Here is a 25,365-nt window from a genome sequence, read left to right on the forward strand (position 1 = left end):
CCAGTGTTTGCTCAAACTCTAGGAAAAGACAAAGAACGCGCAAGCGAAATTTTGCAGGACCAACTTAACATAAAAGAGCGTTACCGCAACTTGTGGCGAAAATTCTCGCGGTAGAACATAAAGAATCTCGTCAAATTGTTTGTACTGACACTTCGAGTACCACTGAAAACGATTGTAATATCTTGGAAAGAGTTATAGCATACGACAAATCATGGTTTTTACTTATAATCCAGACACAATGGCCAATCCATGAATTGGAAGGACCCAATTTCACCGAAAGCGATAAAACATCGAATAAGCAAATCAGGATTCAAAGCAATGGTGATTTTTTTTTCGATATTCATGGAACTGTGTATCTTCACTGGGTTCCTGAAGGTCAAACTATTATTCAATATTAATAACTTGAGATTCTTGCTCAACACCGTCAGAAAAGGAGAAAAAATGTCCCGAACTGTGGAAGAAAGTCATAAGTGCTGCATCAAGACAACGCACTCACTAATGCCCACTGTCTGTTAAGAGATTCTAGAGACATACAGCATCCTAGTCTTAGACCAACCACTCTATTCGCCTGGCCTAGCGTCATGTGATTTTTATCTATTCCCCAAGGTCAAATCTGCGTTAAAAGGAGCAAGATTTCAGTCCGTTGAAGCAGTGAAATGAAGGTGCCATGTACGAGCAATGAGCTTTCAGAGGAAGACTTGCAACATTGTTTCTGTCAATTGAAAATTCGCATGGGGCGTTGTGGGGATGGAGGAGGGAAGTATATTGAGGGTGGAAACAACTAAATATGCATGTTTTTGAAACAAAATTTTTTACAGGGGTAGTGTCATTATCAAATCGGCAAGTGCTTTGCCCGGTGGGCAGACCGTGGCTGCAATGTGGTTTCGATTCTGGGCTGCTTTACGGGCTGCTAGAACTTTAAGCCTCCATATATACGATATTTTGACAGTATTGTACGTCTTTACAAACATTAAGTCATAGGTGCGTAATGCATAAAGGATACAGAAGGGAACACTAGATGTTATGACAAATATGTGAAGTTACATCGCTTTATGTAATGTTAATAGGTTCGTATTACATTTTAAAAGAATTTTGTCGATATTTTGGCATGTAAATATTGTCCCTAATACATTGTCATATGTAAGTAGCATGGATGTTGTATGCTGTCAGTGAGTCATATAGAATTGTACTGGTGAACACTTAAGTGTCACAGAAAACTGCCCTGATGAAATATACCCTCTTTACATTATGAATGTTGACCGAGAAAAATAATATCAAGGCGAAATCTGACTATCGTTTGCAAATAACTTGACACAGACTCACATACTGAGCGCAAAAGTAAAAATCGGACCTTTGAAATACTTATTGTTTTGTATTGAGTAGCCTTCAATCACAGAAACCAAGACATGATCCTATAAATATTTCCTTTGTTACGCCATACCGGAGTAACAATTGCTAAGAACATGCTTGGCTGTCGTCTGTTATTCAGAACACTTTTTAGTAAGGAAGCTGAGGACATAGAATTTTCATAAAACATTGCGTGGAACATGGTACAACGACTGCTGATCAATAGTTTTGCACTGCAATTTACCTTCTAGAACTTGAAAGCAATCTGCCAGAAAACTGTAAGAAATCTCATTGTGTCGAAAAGTCTGTGTGAGGCGAGAAATAATTCTCATGGAAGTTATTATCGTACTGAAGGCACAAGATTAAAAAAAAAAATGGTTCAAATGGCTCTGAGCACTAAGGGACTTAACATCTGAGGTCATCAGTCCCCTAGAACCTAGAACTACTTAAACATAAGTAACCTAAGGACATCACACACATCCATTTCCGAGGCAGGATTCGAACCTGCGACCGTAGCGGTCACGTGGTTCCAGACTGAAGCGCCTAGAACCGCTCGGCCACACCGGCCGACGGCACATGATTATTGTCAGTCATCGTCACTGCACGGTGTATACATCCATAGCCTCAAGGTTCTTCGAAGATAATCTTAATAAAAAATGCACATTTATACTCATTCTGATGCGGCAACGACGTGCAAATAAATGTAAAGATTTCGTAGCACTCGATAGTTATTGAACACCAAATAATACAACTGGTTTATAGGAATCACCAAGACTCAGCACAGACAAGAACCTCTCGTTCCAAAATGCGTCGCCAAACTCACACTTATAGAATGTTACCTTGTCTTTCAGCGCAGGTGCATATAGAAATGTCGCTCAAAATCCACATCTTAACTTCACATGTTCAAACTCAGCCTGCATTCGGACATCACTCTTCTTCCTTCTCGGTATAATTCAGAGCGGCCATGTTTTATATCACGTGGTAACATACACAAGATGTGATCCAGTCGAAAGCCTGTACATAACAAAGAAAAACCTTTGTTCACCTTCAAACATGCAAGCCGTATTGTCTCCAAAGTCTCCTTCAGTTCTTATTGGCTGAGCCGGTGTTGGTCACAAATACCGCAGTTAAGACAAATCAGAGTGGTAGAAGCATGAGTGACTACATGGATAATAGTTACTGCAGACAGATATCACAGCAAAGACTACTTGCGAGTAACTGACGTGTCAAACATAACTCTTGATAGTTGGCTATTATATCAGACGACGTTTATCATGAAATATGAAATGTTTATTCATAAAGAGCAGTTGTATTAAAAATGGTTCAAATGGCTCTAAGCACTATGGGACTTAACATCGACGGTCATCAGTCCACTAGAACTTAGAACTACTTAAACCTAACTAACCTAAGGACATCACACAACACACAGTCATCACGAGGCAGAGAAAATCCCTGACCCGGCCGGAAATCGAACCCGGGAACCCGGGCGTGGGAAGCGAGAACGCTACCGCACGACCACGAGCTGCGGACGCAGTTGTATTAGTGAGCAAGTGTTGCTCGGTGACATGTTGGGCAGTGAGAACGCTTTGGTCCGAAACATCCTAAACTGCTACCAGATATCACGTATGGTGAAGCTAGTGGTATTTGAGTCAAATGTCTTTTCAAAAACGTCCTAATTTCATGTATACTTAATTCTGTACATGCCATAGGGGCTCAGAGGCCTGTCCTTGATGGTTATACCCTCTTTATCAATAATTAGACATTTTATTTTAATGAAATTTTATGACTTTTCCTAATTTTTCAAGCAAGTCATAATTTTGGAAAAAATTATGAAAATTTACCTATGGCTTTGTGTTAAGGTGTTGGTGTCCTCCCGTAGGGGAATCGCGATACCATGTGTCTTAGAAGCAATTTTTCAGCAGCCAGATGTCTGCCTGTGCAGCGTTGTTGACTCATGCTCTTATTCTTTCAGCATTCAACAGCCCTCCTTGTGATAAGCACATGTTCATTTGCGTGCTTTATTTCGTAACAGTTGTATGTTATACTAACTGAAAATGTTACGGAATAGAGGACTATCCACCTAGTGAATCTGAATCTTCCAGTTATTACGATAATAAGGAAGATGTCGCCGAAAACTCAGAAATACATGAAGATGACGATCATGAAGAATCCCTTTAAGGAGATGGAAAAGAACAATTTAGTGCAAATTCTGTTGAGTGTGACATAATTTTCTCGAAATGGGAATGAAATACGTTCTAGAGCTCCTCATGCTAAAATTTATAGTAGGGGTAGCAAAAAGGATGCATTGAAAGAAGACCAGGTACCCACAAATTATTCGATTAGGAATTATGATCATTTTGTTTTATGTTGTCCTCTCGTATGCTTCATTGATAAAGTGTGTGTGTGGACCTACAGGGAAGGTCGAATCGGTTACGAGGACTGGGTGGCTATAGATATGCATGAAATGAAAAGGTTTCTTGGTGTTCTGATCCTGATTGGAGTTTAAAACTAAAGAAATGAAGATATCAGTCAACTGTGGAGTCCTGAGAATGGAAGACCACTGTTCAATGAAATTATATCTCGCAACCGCTTACGTGCTATTCTGAGGATGTTGCGCTTTCACAATGCAGCAACATGACATGAACATAGGTCAAGTGACAAATTGAAACCAATCAGAGAAGCTTTTAACATGTAGGAAGTTACCCATAGGGAAGCCTACATTCCAAGATGGTTCATGACTGTGGATGAACCGTTGGTCACATTCTGAAGTTGCTGTCCATTTAGACAATAATCCCATCAAAACTTAGTGGATATGGAATACAGTTCTGTGATAGTGTAACAAGCTACTGCTGGAAGATGAGAGTGTATTTGGGGAAGGAGGAAGAAACCAGATCAATGCGACTTGGAGAGAATGTTGTTAAAGCATGGTGACTGAACTTGAAAAGTCTTGACGTAATAGACTTGTGATAATTTTTTAACATATTTCGATTTAGCTTATTATTTGTTGTCCAAAGATCTGATTCTAATCGGCACTATCCGAAAATCAAAGATTAATTGCCTGCCAATTTCATTACATCTAAAGCACGTGAAGTATATTCTATATTATTTGGTTTTCAACCAGGAGTGATGATAGCGTCTTATGTTCAGAAACAAATTTGCTATCATTCTCAGCTCTTTCTTATGACCAACCAACGGTGTCATCATCACACGTAAAGAAGCATGAAAAGACGAGATACTAGAGTGTGAAAAGAAAAAGCAGGCGTTGGCCATTGGTGGTTTCCATTAACGTGGTCGATGCAAGTGTAATGAATGCGTACATAATTTTGCATGATGCTGGATACCATTAAAAAAATGATACCTTGAACCTTCATCATCAGTTTGGGAAAGCAACTAGCTGGGGTAAGGAAATCAATGAATTCATTAGTAGCACCGAATCCAGAAAGGGCAGAGAAACCACCAGCTATGAAAAGGAGAAGTTGTGAATATAGTATAGAGACGAAAGATAGAAAAAATCAAATTACATGTTATAAGTGCACCAAACCTGTATGCCAGGAACATTATGCTGTTGCCAATAGACACAGCGCAGATTTGCAATAAGAATAAAAGCCACTGCAGAAATATAAAAATTGTGTTTTTGAAATGGAAACTTTAAATAAATAAAATTATTTTAAACCTATTTATATCTCAAAACTCATTCATATCGTAAGTAGTCAAAATGGCGTCAATTTATGTCAATTCAAACAATAGGGGCCTGAGTCATCCGAATGACAGGAAACGCTATACAGATTTTCTGGTAAGCAGAGGGTTGAATCATTGCTGCTGAATGTCTGAACTGCTCTCCCAAAAGACCGCGCGGCCACTTCCTTCCCCAACTTTCGACGTCGATTGCTTCATCTATTATGCGCTCCACGTCGACGAGACAAACTCTCACGTCACGGACTGCCGTGTGCGGGTAGATATTTTTCTGCGGAATGCCTGGAGAGTAAAGCCACGGATATGATGCTGGTCCGTCTTCATTTCCGTTTCGCCTCAGTCGTGGCTCTTCTGTAGCAGCAAAGGGAAACGGCATAACTTAGTCGGCAAAAACTTGTGCGGCAGCAAACAAGAACTTTCTATATGTCGTACTGGTTCGTTAGGCACAAACAGAGAGCGTCATCCTTCGCCTATAGGGAACATTTGCGGATGCAGACAACGTGAAACAAAGAGAGGAACACTACTTAAAACAGTTGCGAAGGGGCGGTTTGATATCTCATTACCCTTTAAACAATCAGTCTACCTACCTGTATTGTCTGTCCCTTCACTCTGCGATGGTAGATAATGATTTAGCCGATAAAAGCAGCTTATACGACAAAAGCAGCGTTGATGAAAATTTTACTGCCTACCACGCAAAGGCCACATAACTCCAGTCCTTGGGCAGTTAAACTAAAGAGCGTTCGGGATTCTTGCATGACTCGTTTGAAAAAAATTGTAAACTTTCCTTTAAGCTGGTTTGTTGTCTTTAAAACAAGGAAGGTGACTATCAACTCCATATTTAATATGACGTCAACAATTATGGAATGTCACTGACTGTCTCTGTTACAAGTTCACACCCGAAAGAGGAGCCATAAGACTTTTAGTTCAACCCCATATTTTGAACGTCCTAATCAATCACTGGCCCACGACTACTTGCGAGTTAACATATTCAGTCGTTCAGTAGGCTTCTTGTAAAGTAGTGCTCGTCATAATTTTTCGTAATCCGCACGGAATACGTCACTTGTATTTTATGTACGACATGAAATGGTCGCACGCCGATTTTTCCTAAAATAAACCACTCACAAAGCTCAAACTTTCACAAAATACTCAATACTCTAGTCGTTTTTCGCCAAGGTGTACAGCAACGACCCCAAACCTTTGTTCAGCTGAAAACAGCCACTCAAGAAGTCATCGACAGTATCGATGTTCCGACACTTCGGCGGGTCATACAGAATTTAACTATTCGTCTGCACCACATCATCACCAATGATGGCAGGTGTATCGAACATGTCATAAACTGTATACGAATAGCTGTAGTGACGTTTACATGTTGAATAAATAGTGTGCACGTTGTAATTTGTTACTAATTTACTTTTTTTCTTTTAGTTCAATTATTGGCACCCAGTAAGAACTATACAGCTTAGATCAATCTTGTTTCCAAGTAACTTCAGTTTGATGAAAAATATTTGATTCCATAATCTTTAAGTAAATCTGAGATAAATTAAGTTAAATTTTGATCCTCATGAGCTGTCGGCCGTTCTTCTTATTTTAACATTTATTTCGGAGGAATTGTCTTACCGTAAGTTAATAACATTTCTCAACCAATCTGCTAACAAAACTACTGTTGTTTCGGTGGATATATCCAAGTTATCTGAGGAATAGCTAACGCAGGCAGTAAAGTGAAATATTCGTGTGTGTTGTGGATTAGTTCGATTCCCATATACATCTTAAATTTGGAAAGAAACAGTAAATTGTCTTAAAAATAAAAAAAAATATTCAGTTTGAATTATATACTATCAAAGTTATTGAAAATTATCATTGGTAATATGTTTGTATAGTATAAGACAAAAGCCTTTGCTCAGTTGGACAAATTAGGGCTGTAAGCTTTGTAACCGTTTGCGGCGAGAACAAATTTTTACGTTAGGCTGCTCAGCCAACCTCACACAACGAGTTCCCGCGAACTGCCGAACAATCGGCAGTTTTTGAGTGTAACCACTATAAGAATGATATAAACAGAAACGAAAAGAAGTAACTAAGTCACACACGCGTCATTACATAATAATAAAATAAACACGTATACCGAAGTATTAGGTTTGATTACACTGTCGCATCAAAGAATGGGTAATTGAGGACACGTGAAATTGGGGTGCTCGTTGTATGTTCTTCTTTTAAGTTAACAGTTTCGTTGGACGATGTAGAAATCAACATCCGGCTTCTATTCAGTCATCTGGGCTTGCAAGTTGATTATCTCTTTCCTTTTCCACTCATTGAATAGTATCATGTGACAAATGGAACTATTCATGTCTTAAAAATCAATTATGTATATATGCAGACTGAAGTGACGAATGAATATTTGTACCACAGCAGCCGGGATTCGAACCCGTGTCTCCTGCTCACTAGACAGATGCGTTAACCATTACATCACCCTGGTATAGTTGATTATCGGAAAGGTGCCAGCGTGGCGTAGTGATTAGCGAATCTGCCCAACGAACAGTAGACCCGGTTTCGAATCCCAGTATTGGTTCAAATTTTCATTCGTCGCTTCAGTCGTATGTACATAATATCATACGCATTAATACAAATGGAGGCTGTTTTTTTCTCGTCTTTTATATGGGGATTATCATGTAGCATCATGTGGTCTGTTCAAGAGCACTTGCTGCAGTTGAGACATGACACTTTGTATTCTTTCCTCAACAATGAATGTTAATTATATTCACAAAATTTGGGATGCTTATGATCTTATTTTTCACACTTCTGATCGTTATTGAAAACTTTACGTATGTTACCTTAACAACTGTGTTATCCTAGGAACTAAGTTTCGGTTTTAGTATATCTCAAGCATAGAGAGAATAAATTACCTTCGGGTTGCGGCATTTCCTTATTTTTGAACGAAATTTACGGCTAGTCAGGTAAGTTCTCTTTCCGGTGGAACTTCAAGGCTTCGTGGTTGCATCGACGGAGACTTTGATATTTTGTTATCACACCAGCTGATACCATTTCAGTTTTTCAGGTATTGTAGGCTACAGAAAGAAGGAATACTTGCACTGGACGAATTATATCTTTGAAGTGTAATTCAGGAGAAAGTTCCTTGTCACAAAGAAATCTAAAAGAAAGTTAATCTACATTACATGATTATTCTGCGGTTTACAGTTAAGTGCCTGACAGAGGGTTCACCAAACCGCCTTCGAGCTGTTTCTCTATCGTTCAACTATCGAACCGCGCTCGGGAAACACGAACACTTAAATCTTTCCGTGTGAGCTAGCTCTGAATTCTTCTATTTTATTATGGTGGTCATTCCTCCCTAAGTAGGTGGGTGCCAATAAAATAATGTCAGACTCTAAGGAGAGAGTTGGTGATTGAAACTTCATCAGAAGATACTGCCGCAACGAAAAATACCTTTGTTTTAACGATTGCCACCCCATTTGTCGTGTCATATCCACGACGCTCTCTCCACTATTTCGCTATAGTACAAATCGAGCTGCCCTTGTTTGAACTTTTTCAATGTCCTCCGTCGATCCTATTTGATACGGATCGCACACTCCACAGCAATACTCCAGAAGAGAAGGTACAAGCGTAGTATAGGCAGTCTCTTTAGTAGACCTGTTGTATTTCCTCAGTGTTACGCTTATAAATTTTATTCCTTGGTTTGCTTCACCCGTAGCGTTATGTATATGATCATTCCATCTTAAGTTATTCGTGATTGTAATCCCCAAGTATTGAGTAGAGTTTACAGCGTTTAGATTTTCATGATTTATCATGCAATCGAAATTGTGCGGAGTCCTTGTGGCACTCATGTGGATGACTTAACATTTTTCATCATTATGGGTCAACTGCTACTTTTCGCTCCCTACAGATATCTAGTCTAGAAGGTTCTGCAATTTGTATTGATCTTCTGATGACTTTACAATACGCTAAATGAAATCGTGAACAGCACAGGGCTCGGGGAACGGGCAGGTATTACTTCTGTTTTACTCGATGACTTTCTGTCAATGACTACGAAGTGTGCTATTTCTGACAGGAAATCATCAATCCAGTCGCACAGTTGAGTCGATACTCCATAGGCATACAATTTGATTAGAAGTCACTTTTGAGGTACTATGTCGGAAGCATTCCGGAAATATAAAAGTATGGAATAAATCCGACATCCCCCACCGATAGTGCTTATTACTTCATAAGAATGATATTGTTTGCCGGCCGGTGTGGCCAAGCGGTTCTAGGCGCTTCAGTGTGGAACCGCGCGACCGCTACGGTCGCAGGTTCGAATCCTGCCTCGGGCATGGATGTGTGTGATCTCCCTAGGTTAGATAGGTTTAAGTAGTTCTAAGTTCCAAGCGACTGATGACCTCAGATGTTAGGTCCCATAGTGCTTAGAGCCATTCGAACCATTTGATATTGTTTGCATCAGTGTTGTCTGTTTGTCAATAACTCCTTTTCTTTTGAGATAATTCATAATGCTCGAACACAGTATATTTTACAGAACCCTACTGCAAATGGACTTAAGCAATATTGGTCTGCACTACAGCGGATTACTCTTATTCCCTTTCTTGTGTATTGGCGTGACTAGTGAAAATTTAGTCTTTAAGTTCGGATCATACAACGGGCCATCGGTTGTTTATGATTACTAAATAGGGAGCTATTGTGTCAGCGTACTCTGAGAGGAACCTGAATGGTGTAGAATCGGGACCGCGTGTCGCGCCTTTATTAAGTGATTTAACCTGCTTTGTTACACCGAAGATATCTACTTCGAAGTTACTCATGTTGGCAGTTGTTCTAGGCACGAATTCTGGAATACTTACTTCGTCTTATAAAGTGAATGGATTTCAGATAACCGTATATAGCAACTCTGCTTTAATGGCACTGCCATCAACAACATCACCACTACTATCGCGCAGTGAATGTATTGATTATGTGTTTCCACTGGTGTACTTTATATACGACCAGAATAACTTGGGATTATCTGGCAGATTTCTGGACCGAGTTTCGTTGTCGAAAGTATTAAAAGCATCTCGTATTGAAGTTCGCGTTACGTTTCGAGATTCCGTAAGACTTCGCCAATTTTGAGATTTTTGCGTTCCTTTGAATTTAGCTTGCTTTTTGTCGTTGCTTCTGCAACAGTGTTCTGACCCATTTAGCATACCGTGGGGATCAGTACATCTCTTATTAATTTCTTTGATACATGTCTCTCAATAACTGTCGATATTCTTTCTGTGCGTTTAAGGGGGGTAGGGCGTCAAACGGGCCGACTTGGAGCAGGAGAGGCATCACAGGACATTTTAATTTCCAGTGTCTATAATTTTACAAATAAATTCATAAAACTTTAACAGCAACATCAGGAAGGATTTAGAATTCACACTCATTGCAGTGGAAGTTCGAAGACATAACAAAATAAATTTTTCTACGTGCGAAATTTCATCATATTTTCACTTACTAATGGCTGCATTTGTTGCTATAGGTACACTTTTCTTCATAAGTTAGAGAGATTCTTCGATGAATTTTGCACAGCATAAATACCATACTCAAAGGTGTATGAAACTCTAGAATTTAATTAATTTATGAAAAAACGAATGAACTGTTATATTTTAAACTTCATATTTAGAAAAAACACAAATTTTATAGTTAATTACCTCAATTTTTACCACAGTTTTTAAAAGATTTGGAAAATTCTAGAGTTTCATACACCTTTAAGTATGGTTTGTATGCTGTGCAAAATTCATCGAATAATCTCTCATACTTATGGAGAAAAGTGTACCTGTAGCAACAAATACGGCCATTAGTAAGTGAAAAAATGATGAAATTTCACATGTAAAAAAAAAATTCATTTCGTTATGTTTTCGAACTTCCACTCCTATGAGTGTGAAATCTGAATCCTTCCTGGTCATGCTGACAAAGTTTTATGAATTTATTTGTAAAAGTATAGACAGTGGGAATTGAAATGTCCTGTGGTGCCTCTCCTGCTCCAAGTCGGCCCGTTTGACGTCCTACTCCCCTTAAACCGCATCTGGTCTAAGCTTACATATTCAGTTTGGAAGGAGAGGAGACAGTCTCTTAGGACGGCCTCTAGCTATTCGGATTGCATTTGTTCACTTATGGATTAGTTTTTATAGAACGAGAAATATTTCAGCGCATTGAAAACTGGTATAATAGTCTTATCAACTCACGGGCTAATGTTAAAGCAGTGACAGGCTTTCAAAGTGGTGGAGGGCTTCCGGCGATAAGGCACTGGGCGCGTCTGGAGCTCGGTGTGACGTGGGAGCAAGGTGGGCGGTGGCCCAGTGACTGGGCCAGCAGGTGGGCTGGGACAGAAGTAGGCACGGGAAGCAGCCGCGGGCGGGCCGAGCTCATTACGGCCGCAATTAGTGGCAGCGGACACGCAGGTCTCCTCCCCACTGCCCCGCCAGCGCTTCCCTCCGCTGGCGGCCGTCTGTCTGCCGCCACTGCGCTTTCTACGTGTTTCCTATTGGCGCCTTGACATTTCGTAATGAGTACCAATATATCTGTTCCTGGAATATTACTCTACTGGCCATTAAAATTGCTACACCAAGAAGAAATGCAGATGATAAACGGGTATTCATTGGAAAAAATATATTATACTAGAACTGACATGCGATTACATTTTCGCGCAATGTGGGTGCATAGATCCTGAGAAATCAGTACCCAGAACAACCACCTCTGGCCGTAATAACGGCCTTGATACGCCTAGGCATTGAATCAAACAGAGCTTGGATGGCGTGTACAGACACAGCTGCCCATGTATCTTCAACACGATACCACAGTTCATCGAGAGTAGTGACTGGCGTACTGTGACGAGCCAGTTGCTCGGCCACCATTGACCAGACGTTTTCAGTTGGTGAGAGATCTGGAGAATGTGCCGGACGGGACAGCAGTCGAACATTTTCTGTACCCAGAAAGGCACGAACAGAACCTGCAATATGCGGTCGTGCATTATCCTGCTGAAGTGTAGGGTTTCGCAGGGATCGAATGAAGGGTAGAGGCACGAGTCGTAACAGATCTGAAATGTAACGTCCACTGTTCAAAGTGCCGTAAATGCGAACAAGAGGTGACCGAGACGTGTAACCAATGGCACCCCATATCATCACGCCGGGTGATAAGCCAGTATGGCGATGACGAATACACGCTTCCAATATGCGTTCACCGCGATGTCGCCAAACACGGATGCGACCATCATGATGCTGTAAACAGAACCTGGATTCATCCGACAAAATGACGTTTTGCCATTCGTGCATCCAGGTTCGTCGTTGAGTACACCATCGCAGGCGCTCCTGTCTGTGACGCAGCGCAAATGGTAACCGCAGTCATGGTCTCCGAGTTGATAGTCCATGCTGCTGCAAACGTCATCGAACTGTTCGTGCAGATGGTTGTTGTCTTGCAAACGTCCCCATCTGGTGACTCAGGGATCGAGACGTGGCAGCACGATCCGTTACAGTCATGCTGGTAAGATGCCTGTCATCTCGACTGCTAGTGATACGAGGCCGTTGGGATCCAGCACGGCGTTCCGTATTACCCTCCTGCACCCACCGATTCCATATTCTGCTAACAGTCATTGGGTCTCGACCAACGCGAGCAGCAATGTCGCGATACGATAAACCGCAATCGCGATAGGCTACAATCCGACCTTTATCAAAGTCGGAAACGTGATGGTACGTATTTTTCCTCTTTACACGAAGCATCACAACAACGTTTCACCAGACAACGCCGGTCAACTGCTGTTTGTGTAAGAGAAATCGGTTGGAAACCTTCCTCATGTCAGCACGTTGTAGGTGTCCCCACCGGCGCCAATCTTGTGTGAATGCTCTGAAAAGCTAATCATTTGCATATCGCAGTATCTTCTTCCTGTCGGTTAAATTTCGGGTCTGTAGCACGTCATCTTCGTGGTATATCAATTTTAATGACCGGTAGTGTACTTTTTGATGGTTGAAATTATAATTCGATATTTTTCAAGAAAAAACTGAAGAATGAAAGTGTCAAAAGTTCTAAGGACGAAACGCCACACTTATCAGGCGAATCAAGTAACAGTGTATCTCTTTCTGTATGTAACATACCTGTATCCGAAAAACCGAGAACGTATTCCGGTATCATAGAAATACGTTGCTTACCACATCACTGCAAAAATATAAGAAAAAAAAGGGAGCGACGCACCACGAGAGAGTTATCCGAATAGGACGGAAACCGGAAAATGTGATGTGCATGTGCAAACACATGATAACTATTTCAGAAAAATTGAATAATTTATTCAACAGTAAGAGCAACGAAAGTTATGCAACACAGTAATTCGCTGGTCTACCTCTGGCAATGAAATCATTTACTCAGCTCAGCATTGATTGAAAGAGTTGTTGGATGTCCTCCCTAGGATTATCGTGCAAAATTCTATCCGATTGGCACATTAGATCGTCAGAATCCCGACTTGGAAGCCCTGGCTATAATGCCCCAAACGTTCTCAGGGGAGAGAGCCGGCGATCTTGCTCACCTTGGTAGGGTTTGGCAAACACAGAGAAAATCAGTGGAAACACTCGCCATATGTGAGCGGTCATTATCTTCCTGAAATGGAAGTCCGGGGTTGCTTGCCATGAAAGGTAACGAGGCAGGGCGCAGAATATCGCAGGTGTACCGCTGTCTGTAAGGTTTTCGCGGATGACGGAGTCCTACTATGAAAATAAATGGCGCCTCATACCATCACATCTGGTTGTCAGGCCGTGTGGCGGGAGACAGTCACATTGGTATCCCATTGTAGTCCGGGGAGCACCTTACACGTCTTCGCTGCCCATTGAGGTTTAGTTTGAAATGCAAATTCTCACTTAAGACAATTCTACTACAGTCCATGCGGTTCTAGGCAGGAGACAGGAAGCGAAAGTTTATCTTCAACTTGTACAGAAAAGAGAATGCAGTTATAAGAGCCAAAGGAGGCAATATTTAAAAAGGGAGTGAGATAGAGCTGTAACCTTTCCCCAGTGTTATCCTATTTGTACATTGAGGTACCAGTCTCCGTGATAGAGGTCCCTAACGCGCGTCTGGGCTGCAGCGGTAGACCCAAAAGTGCGCCGGTTCAACTCTTTGTGGTGGATGAAAGTTTCACAGCATATGGCCGGTAAGGGGATGAGAGATGGTGGGTTAATGTTCTTGATCACCAGTCTTTTCTCCAATATCCTGGATTAAATTCCCGGCGTCTCTGTAGCGTCTCATGAAGTAGAGTTATGTGACAGTGTTGATGGCGAATCGCCCGTCGGATGGGGACATTCAGCTTGGCGGGTCGCTTGGTGTTGTTCCAGAGGAATAGGCTGTGCGCCGGCATCCTTTTCCTTCTCGCATCATCTCTCAACACAAACACAGCACTGCACTAAACACACACACCATTACAGTCACCTACACTAGCATATACACTTATACACACAGCTCTCATACTCCACGGACGGTAGAAGAAACATATTCAATTAGACGACTTAATCTGCCCCTTAGGGGTCTCACAGCGATTCACGCCTTACGACTTTATTTTACTTTTTACACTGTGTGAGCTGTACAGCAAACCAAAACGAAATTAGGAAAAGGAGCTAATATTCAGGGAGATGATGATTCAAACGGCTCTAAGGACTATGGGACTTAACATCTGAGGTCATCAGTCTCCTAGATTTAGAACTACGTAAACCTAACTAACCTCCGGACATCACACACATCCATGCCCGAGGCAGGATTCGAACCTGCGACCGTAGCAGCCGCGTGGTTCCAGACTGAAGCGCCTAAAACCGCTCGGCCATAGAGGCTGGTCAGGGAGATGAAAACATATTTGTCGATGACATTGCAAATCTGTCAGAGATGGTGAAAGACTTAGGAGGAATGGGTAGTGTCTTGAAAAGAAGTTATAATATGAATATATCAACAAAAGTAAAATAAGGCTAATGAAACGTAGTCGAATTAAATTTGGTGATACTGATGCCACCACATTAGTAAATGAGACACTGGAAGTAGTGCTGCAGATGAAATCTGCTATTTTGACAGCAATATGTCTGATGATGGCAGAAGTAGAAAAGACGTTATTGTTGACTGGCAGCAGCGTAAAAAACGTTTGTGAGAAAGAGATATATGGTAAACTCGATTGTAAATTTAAATGTTGGGAATTCTTTCCTGGCAGTAATTGTTCAGATTATAGTCTTGTACAACGTAGGCGATAAACATTTCAGACGAGAATAAAAGCTGTTTTGAAACGTGGTACAACGATAAAGACTAAATGTTTACGTCGAGTAACTAATGAAGGGGTACAACCTGACTAGAAGACGGGATCGATTGACAGTAATACTGAGGCATCAAGGAATTGTCAGTTTTGTGATGGAGGAAAGTGGAAGATGCTGGTCGGTGTGGAGATGGTAAAAATTGAGGAGGGAAAGGGAGGTCAAGCCTTTAATACAGTAAGGAAGTTTGTAGGTTGCGGTTATTTATGCAGTAATGAAGACGAACAGAGCAGAACAGAGTGGTTATCAGCATCCAGCCAGTCTTTGGAGTGAAGACAACAACAACACTAACTGATATAGTTTCTAATTCTTTTTCTGATTAAAACGATACATAGTAGCCGGCTGCAGTGGCCGAGCGGTTCTAGTCGCTACAGTCTGGAACCGCGTGACCGCTACGGTCGCAGGTTCGAATCCTGCCTCGGGTATGGATGTGTGTGATGTCCGTAGGTTAGTTAGGTTTAAGTAGTTCTAAGTTCTAGGCGACTGATGACCACAGATGTTAAGGCCCATAGTGCTCAGAGCCATTTGAACCAATATCAGATGTTTTTATTTTAATGCAAAATATCAACCGGTTTCAGTCTTGGACCATCTTCACGGATAAGGGTTAAAATGGTTTAAGCTACCGCATTACATATGTCTTTATGTAAGTAATGTTTAGAGCATGTCATGACTTTCAATACACCACACAGGGCTTTTAAAAGCAAGCATACGAATGCTAAATGTACACAGAGCAGTATTGAAGAGAAGATCAGGACTTCTAAAAGTTCTGTGTTGTATATTGATATTCATGATATGCTCTATACATTACTTACACAACGACGTATGTAATGCGGTGGCTTAAACCATTTTACCCCTTACCCGTGGCAATGGTCCAAGACCGAAACCGGTTGATATTTGTGTTTAAAATAAAAAAAGCTTATGGTCAAACATACATTTTATACATTACTATTTCTCTCTTTTCTGCTCTTGGTTCCTCATGTATTACATATATTGTGTAGATAGGAAAGATGCAAATTCTTATCCAAATTTTATTTTTCATATTCCTTATTATTCATTGTATATTTCCGAGACTGTTGATAACAGCTGTGTACAAAGTTGACGCATTAACGTTTTGTTCAAAGAAATACTAAAAAATAACAATGTAGAAAAAAATCATTGCACTTCAAAATATTCCCACACTAATTTACACAGCTTAATTGAATGCCCTCTATTTCTTCTTTCTAAAGATTACGTTTTCTCTTCTAAAAATTTTGTGTTTCAAAAGTTTTCTTTATTCAAAGTTATTGTCGTCATCAGAATCCTGGAATATTCTAATCTTAAAATATAATCCTTTCAAAAATCCATTGTCGTAGTTTTGTTGTTCTGATTTTTTTTAGTCCAAAACATGTGTACTTTCAGCAATAGGATGTTAGTTAAGGAAATATCTCAAATTAAATATTTGAACTTCTAGAAAAATCTTGGCTGGATTTTGTAAATACCAGTGAACCTTGAAGCTTTCGCTTCATTAAATAGAACCATGATTTATTCCAATTTAAGGATATTTAAGCAATTATTAATCAAAATGTCTTAACAGTCAATGTGTATATGTATTGTATCCTTCTCCTGTCGTTTTCGTTACTATTGAAGACGTTTTAGCTGTGTAAGTTATCATTTCGTAGAAATAGAAGTACGCGCGTTTCCAAATAGGCGTCGTGCACAATGCCGCTCAGCCTGTATGTATTTACGTATTACGTAAAGTCGAAATAAACTGCCTAGTGTTGTCATTAATCAATATTAAGGAAGTCAGTCGTGGAAACTGAAATCAAGAAACATATATTGTGCCTTTACCTACTGTCGTAGTGCGAAATTCTTATTACGGATGGCACCACACGTTGCTTTTTCAATAGATATATGCCTGTGATATAACCAGCTGTAAGCATAACGATTTTTATTGTGATGTAGCCTGATAACGTCCGGCGTGGTAAATTTTTAAAGAAACTCGTATTTACTTACTACCAACATAAAAGAATTTTGGTTATGGTCACGTGAGTACCAGGAAGTTAGGGCTAAAACATTATATACGTCCATATATTTGAACTAGACAAACAAAGAAATCATTATGACGTTACTCTTTTCTGTAAGAATTTACCGTAATTTGCATCTCAAAACGTGTTCAATTCCTGTAGTAGTTCCTAATCCACTGCAATATTTGTTAGTGACAGGACGACTATGTTAACATTACAGCCGGTGGATATCAGATTGGCAAATCGACCTCTAGTAACCAAGTTTGCAGGTTGAAACGTATCTGAAGTCGGTGGCTGTACCATTTTCAGAGTCAGATATCAAAAATACGCTAGATTGTACACACATACCGTCTCCAAATGAGTCTTGTTGCACACAGCGTGAACTCTAAAACCACAGACAATACTTTCTGAGTATTTTGGTGTATGATACCAAAGATCTACAGTGTTTTATTACAGAATAATTGAATTTATATTTCCTGTCCTCATTAACCTTTGTGTGTGTATTAGGCTCAAAATATCCGCAGAACACTGCCATTTTCGAAGTATTTGCTGTATATCTTTTCTAAAAAATAAAATCTTGTTGCACTTGTTTACGATAGCTGCTACTGACTATAGTAAAGGCTACTTTACTGGTTATATAGGTTAATACCGTATTTTACGACTGTAATAAAACTCTTGTTAAGACCAAATGCGTTTCGCTTTATTTTAAAGCATCTTCAGTGGTTACTGCAAAAGTATACAGTACAAGAGACGGTATTAACTTACAGAACTTTTACGACTGCAACTGAGGAAAACGGAGGCCCCAAAGCAAAGTAGGTAACGCATACTCACTTTAATCTTTAGATTCACGTTAACAGACTACACAGCAGTAGGGCTAGTTTGCAATGGCACCCGTCGCAGGTCACATAGACGCCATGAGCAGCTCCTCCATTGCAGCCAGCGAACCCGTATATGTGCTGCATAAAGGATAACTTTTTATCAATAGGACACCCTTTAATCAGTGGCATAATGTAATACTGGTCAAACACTAAAAAGTTTAACTATTCCTCTAGTAATAGAAGAACGCCACTGACAACGAAATCTTTTGAATGGTGAATGTCTTATGAAAATAAAATACAGAAATACGATGTCTTACCGGAATTCCAAGCACCATACAGCAACCAAGAAGAAAATGTACTAATCTTTGATAAATTGAAGACTGAAATCGGTGTTTTGCTCAATACTGTTATCCTGATTCTGACGGATGGATCCAAGACCGTCGATAGCGATGAAGTAGGCTCAAATGGTTCAAATGGCTCTGAGCACTATGGGACTCAACATCTTAGGTCATAAGTCGCCTAGAACTAAGAACTACTTAAGTCTAACTAACCTAAGGACATCACACACACCCATGCCCGAGGCAGGATTCGAACCTGCGACCATAGCAGTCCCGCGGTTCCGGACTGCAGCGCCAGAACCGCACGGCCACCGCGGCCGGCAGCGATGATGTAGGATATGCAATATACAACACTGCACAAAATTATCAAGCCTTATATTCTCTACATAAAGAGGCAACAATCTATTACGCAGAAGCCATTGCAATTAGAGAAGCAGTAAGGTACGGCAGATCTTGCAGACGAAGCAGTATGATGATATTAACAGATTCTCTCAGGGCACTAAGGAATCTTAAAAAACAAAAATGGAATAAAAGAAAGTCGCCTATAATTATAAACACTATTAGAGAAGTTGTTACAAATTGGGAAAGAGAAACAGTAACAAATTTCTTGTGGATTCCAGGGCAAATTGCTGTCTTTCATAATGAAATAATAGACAACTTACCGAAGCTAGTGGTGAAATTAGATGGAATCCTAAATGAGAAATGCTGAGCTTAATCAACGAAAAAGCGACAAACGACTGGCAGATGCAATGGGATTAGACCAAGGTGTCAAAAGGAGTACAATATGGCCAGCTGAAGCCTAAAATAGCGTTATCCCCTTGTTTTATTGATAGGAATAGGATCAGACGTTTCATAACGACAATTACGACCATGCTCTTAAATCGTAGAAAATTCCTAACCCATCCGTTCAGAATAGGACTGAAAGAATCTCCGTTATGTAATGCGTGCAATGAAGGAGAAGACGTGACTCATCTACTGTACTCGTATGCCAGATGCAAGACACAACAGCGCATTGGTTAACGCAAAGGTTCCTCTTCCAACGACGGCTGCAGTGTAGTTTCAACCCAAGTAGTTTGGAATAAGATGTTTGGCTACTTAAATATGTGTGACCGAGCTATATACGCACACTGTGTACTTGATGTGTGGATTTTTGTATGTTGTGTTTTCTTTTTTATTGTTGTGGTGTAATCAGCTTATGAATAGTTTATAGTTACGGCATGTATCAATCACTTTCTGCTACCCTAAATATCTTTGTAAATAACAATTAACGAATTGTATAGTAGAATAACCATTAAGAAAGATACTTTGGATTGATGGCTCTTTTTTTTTTTTTTTTTTTTTTTTTTTGTCATCAGTCTACTGACTGGTTTGATGCGGCCCGCCACGAATTCCTTTCCTGTGCTAACCTCTTCATCTCAGAGTAGCACTTGCAACCTACGTGCTCAATTATTTGCTTGACGTATTCCAATCTCTGTCTTCCTCTACAGTTTTTGCCCTCTACAGCTCCCTCTAGTACCATGGAAGTCATTCCCTCATGTCTTAGCAGATGTCATATCATCCTGTCCCTTCTCCTTATCAGTGTTTTCCACATATTCCTTTTCTCTCCGATTCTGCGTAGAACCTCCTCATTCCTTACCTTATCAGTCCACCTAATTTTCAACATTCGTCTATAGCACCACATCTCAAATGTTTCGATTCTCTTCTGTTCCGGTTTTCCCACAGTCCATGTTTCACTACCATACAATCCAGACGTACATCCTCAGAAATTTCTTCCTCAAATTAAGACCGGTATTTGATATTAGTAGACTTCTCTTGGCCAGAAATGCCTTTTTTGCCATAGCGAGTCTGCTTTTGATGTCCTCCTTGCTCCGTCCGTCATTGGTTATTTTACTGCCTAGGTAGCAGAATTCCTTAACTTCACTGACTTCGTGACCATCAATCCTGATGTTAAGTTTCTCGCTGTTCTCATTTCTACTACTTCTCATTACCTTTGTCTTTCTCCGATTTACTCTCCAACCATACTGTGTACTCATTAGACTGTTCATTCCGTTCAGCAGATCATTTAATTCTTCTTCACTTTCACTCAGGATAGCAATGTCATCAGTGAATCGTATCATTGATATCCTTTCACCCTGTATTTTAATTCCACTCCTGAACCTTTCTTTTATTTCCATCATTGCTTCCTCGATGTACAGATTGAAGAGTAGGGGCGAAAGGCTACAGCCTTGTCTTACACCCTTCTTAATACGAGCATTTCGTTCTTGATCGTCCACTCTTATTATTCCCTCTTGGTTGTTGTACATATTGTATATAATCAGTCTCTCCCTGTAGCTTACCCCTACTTTTTTCAGAATTTCGAACAGCTTGTACCATTTTATATTGTCGAACGCTTTTTCCAGGTCGACAAATCCTATGAAAGTGTCTTGATTTTTCTTTAGCCTTGCTTTCATTATTAGCCGTAACGTCAGAATTGCCTCTCTCGTCCCTTTACTTTTCCTAAAGCCAAACTGATCGTCACCTAGCGCATTCTCAATTTTCATTTCCATTCTTCTATATATTATTCTTGTAAGCAGCTTCGACGTATGAGCTGTTAAGCTGATTGTGCGATAATTCTCGCACTTGTCAGCTCTTGGCTGTATGGCGGTGGTTAAATGCCAATAATAATAAAAATAAATGTTTATCAGTAAACCTAGCTACACAGCTGTTCGTAACATTTATCATACGACTAGCACTTCCGGGGGAACGTATCTGAGACAGATACGAGCGGCACTGAATGCAAGCTTGACAGAGAAGCGTAAAGTGGGCATTACCGTTGTCAACAGCAAGCACCGAATGTTTGTTTTTACGTAAGGCACAACATGTATAATGCTATGGCGCTGACACCGGCACAAGGAAAACAGTGATCAAAGATTACAAAAGTTTATTGACGAAGGAAAAAAAAAAACTGCATACTTCGACGATAATAACAAAATCACAATTACAACGTGTCACAGGTATGAAGACTTGATAGCATTGTGATCCCAGAGTCTTATGCAGTAACACAATTAGGATCTTATTAGACCAATAAACTTGCATGGAAAATGTTCTAAGTCCGTTGAAGCTGTCCTGAATAACACCAACATAGGAACAGAACAATTTTTCCTGGATACTGTCTGAATGGACCAAGGGAGACAGCGGCGAATGCTGAATACAGTAGCGTCAATCCCTACGATGGACTTCGAAAGCGTTCTAAGACGGTGAGGTGAGTTGCACCCGCCTGGAGGCTGGGAGAGTCTCCAGAAGCCGGAAGAACTGATCTTGGCAGTTGTGGTGGCGACTTTTGTAGCGGCACAGTTTTCTGGTCACGTGCGTTGGAGGCGTAAATAGGTCCCTTGGAAGGGTCGGCATCTGCTAGCGCAGGTACCTCAGCCTGGTGTCCGTTCGTCACTGCGATAGGGCGAGTTCGTGACGCTGAGGTGTCCAGGGGCAATGTAGGCTGCACGGGTGCCTGAGGTGGCCGAAGGATTGCCGATCGCTAGTGTGCAGATTTCCAGCTTGGTGCATACATCTAAAATTTGCTTTGTTGAGCACACATTTTCAGTGTGTTGCACATATAAAGATAAATCGTAAAAATTCAAACTAAATACAGTTACTCTGTATCACACCACCGGAGACCATGTGCCCATTACACCAAAATATCCCTGAACATCCTCCGAAATTTTGTCGGTGGATTTCGGATTCAAACTGTACTTAGATCTCTCTCAAGCAACATCATCGATTAGCGTGTGGGTCACCATAAAAAAAGGACAAATCAGGAATGTTAGTTTTCTTAATCTAGCGTACAGTCTCAACTGGTAGGAACTATAGTTATGGTGGAAATTACTCAGCGAGGTAAACAAAAATGGTTCAAATAGCACTGAGCCCTATGGGACTTCACAACTGAGGTCATCAGTCCCCTAGAACTTAGAACTACTTAAACCCAACCAACCTAAGGACATCACACACATCCATGCCCGAGGCAGGATTCGAACCTGCGACCGTAGCAGTCACGTGGTTCCGGACTGCAGCGCCTAGAACCGCGTGGCCACCGCGGTCGGCCGAGGTAAACAAAGTAAGATTAACAAAGGGTGAAAGGTGACTGTATACTGCGCAACGTTTCATTTATCTCGTTTATCGATTAGCAAAGGATTGTTTGTCGGTGTGGTGATCACATGAAAATGGCTTTGTCATGCCTCTGCTGCTGAGATTGATTGTCATAGCACGGAAAAACATCTTAGTAAAGCTCGAACTACACGCGAATTTGGAGGTCGCCGCGGATCTTCCGTTCGCCAAGCGGAGATAATTGCACAGGGCACAGCGGTTGCCTGCGACGTATCAGTAGCTGCGACGCTCAGTAGCTCGGTACGGGCTTTTGTCAAAGTTTCGAGAACATACCTTCACCGAAGAGTCAAGCAGTATATTGCTCCCTCCTACGTATATCTCGCGAAGAGACCATGAGGATAAAATCAGAGAGATTAGAGCCCACACAGAGGCATACCGACAATCCTTCTTTCCACGAACAATACGAGACTGGAATAGAAGGGAGAACCGATAGAGGTACTGAAGGTACCCTCCGCCACACACCGTCAGGTGGCTTGCGGAGTATGGATGTAGATGTAGATGTAGAAGGGTCGGGCGTGGAACGCAGAATACGGTCAGCTCACTTAAAGCTATGTGCAGGAAATCGGCTCGCATCTATCTCAAAAGCCACTATGATCTTAATCGAAGATGAGCGCATTTACAATCAGGCGACAGTTAACTCATTTGAGTGTGAACTTATTTCGGTTTGTTCGATTTACTTTCAAACTAAAGCTACTTCTTGCCAGTAAGAGTGGTTATGAAGTTGGCTTGTTTGGGTAATTAACTCAGTATTTTCCCCAGCGTAGAAGATTTACGTGGTAGTAATGAAGATCACTTGCCTGTGCCTTCAGCACACATCAGGCACTTAGTCCGTTGCAACAGTCAGTTTCATATAGCTCTTGTTAATTTCGCTATACATATAAATTAGCTGAAGGATAACATTTTACGCGACCTTGGTCAAACTTTCCCTGACGATTTCCTGAAAGAGGCTTATAAAAGTATAAAAGTACGGGGCTACTATAAATGATTCATTTGTTTTCAGAGATCCATATTTTCTAAAATATTACGTGCACTGCTAAGACTGATGAGTGAATAGAACAGTGAACCCACTGAACTTGCATTGTGCCCACCAGTTGGGCTGATTCTCAGCGATAAAGGAACCTCAATTTATCGGGAGAGGTCAATCGCCCTAATGTGTGAGGGTGAGGCACTGAAAATCCTCATGAAATTGTGGTGCATGAATGTTAATTTTATGTGTACAGTGTCACAGACGAAGATGTATTGTTCCTTATTTTCTTCTGTGAGAGGACTGTGATGGGTACCTCTTACTTTTATATATCACAGTTCTTGTTGTTTCCACAACTGACTGCTGATTACTAGAATTTCTTCTTCAAATAAGACCGGGCACCCTCTCACTGGAACATCGATGTTCGTCACCAACTACATGACGTATTTTCACAGCGCTAGAACTTCTGTAGTGGTGTACGTAATGTGACTCTCTTCGGTAAGCCCCATGGACGCCTTGTGACTTTTTTCTTCTGGTGTACATGAAGCATCGTGTTTACGTACTCCCACTGCGAAGAACACTGGAATGGATCAGAGAACGCACCTGTGCTACTGTGATCACCGATGACAGGATGCTTCTACGCAAGGTATGGAACAAACTTGACTACCACTTGTACATGTGTCGTGCAAGCAGAGGCGCACTCATAGAACATTTGTGGAGAGTAAAGTGCAAACTTGGTCAGTTTACGCTTCTACCCACGCATCAGTCATATTTGTACATGTAATAAATATATAGCATTGAAAACGAATGAATCATTAACAGCAGCCCTATATAAGAGTAACATGCAGACAGTATTCCAGGATTTCGTATAAGCTCAATAACAGCAACCAGTTTTTTAGAGTATAGCGTGCACTTGCCTCTGAAGTTGAGGAAGGTGGCTATGATGATGAGGTTAGCCATGATGATGGCGACGCAAGCCATGAAAATGATGACGGTGATGACAAGCGCCTCGAGGGTGGAGGGGTGCGGCAGCTCGGCCATGACGGCGACGGTGGCGTTGAGCTCGGTGGCGGCGGTAACGGGGGCGGCCGCCCCCACCCCCGCGCCCGCCGCGGCCACCAGCCCCTCGGCGGCGGCGGCCGCGGCAGCGGCGGCGGCGGAGGCGGCGGTCGACGCGAGGGTGGCGGCGCTGCTGCTGCCGACGACGCCAACGGTGCTCGTCGCGTCATCGGTGGGCCGCCACCCCTCCGTCACCGTCACCGGCCACTCGGTTCCTGTCCATACATCCTCCTGCAACATCAACACCTGCTATTAGGACTCGCGCAAGATAACGTGGCACCGGAACAAAATCACATTCTTGTTGTGAGTGTTGAGTGATTCCATCCCATTGTTCTGCAAGTGTGGCCGCCTCGTTGGCTGTAGCCTGACGATCTGCTCACTTCGAGGGTTCCCTTACTATCTGTTTACAACTGGGTGTTCCACAATTCATTTTACACACTTAAGATGGTAGAGCGGACTTAGTAGATCTAACTTTACAAAGGAATCTACGGCCAGAAACGTCGTCAAAAGACGCTACAGAAGGTCAGAATCGTTGGCGTCGGTGCCTGCAATTGTACAAATATATACAGGGTGATTCCGTGATGATTTTTCAAACTTTCGTGGATGATGGAGAAGGATAAATGTATTAATTTGAGATACAGTTTCCTGTACCGGAAACGAACAAGATGAAAGTTATAAATGAAAACCGTTCTTATACCTCTGACAGTGGAATAAATGCACCTATAC

General features: G+C 41.3%; 1 protein-coding gene across 1 annotated transcript in view; it reads right to left on the reverse strand.

The window, feature by feature from the left end:
• LOC126187694 (G-protein coupled receptor 52-like) overlaps window positions 1–24,677 on the reverse strand; it is a 163,433-nt gene extending 138,756 nt beyond the window's left edge. Inside the window, exon 1 of the mRNA XM_049928936.1 lies at window positions 24,498–24,677. Coding sequence (XP_049784893.1) covers window positions 24,498–24,621 — 124 coding nt within the window. The 5' untranslated portion in view covers window positions 24,622–24,677. The remainder of the gene's footprint in view (window positions 1–24,497) is intronic.
• Window positions 24,678–25,365: the final 688 nt, after the last annotated feature.

Source organism: Schistocerca cancellata, chromosome 5 (genome assembly GCF_023864275.1).
Source record: "Schistocerca cancellata isolate TAMUIC-IGC-003103 chromosome 5, iqSchCanc2.1, whole genome shotgun sequence".
NCBI classification, from domain to species: Eukaryota; Metazoa; Arthropoda; class Insecta; order Orthoptera; family Acrididae; genus Schistocerca; species Schistocerca cancellata.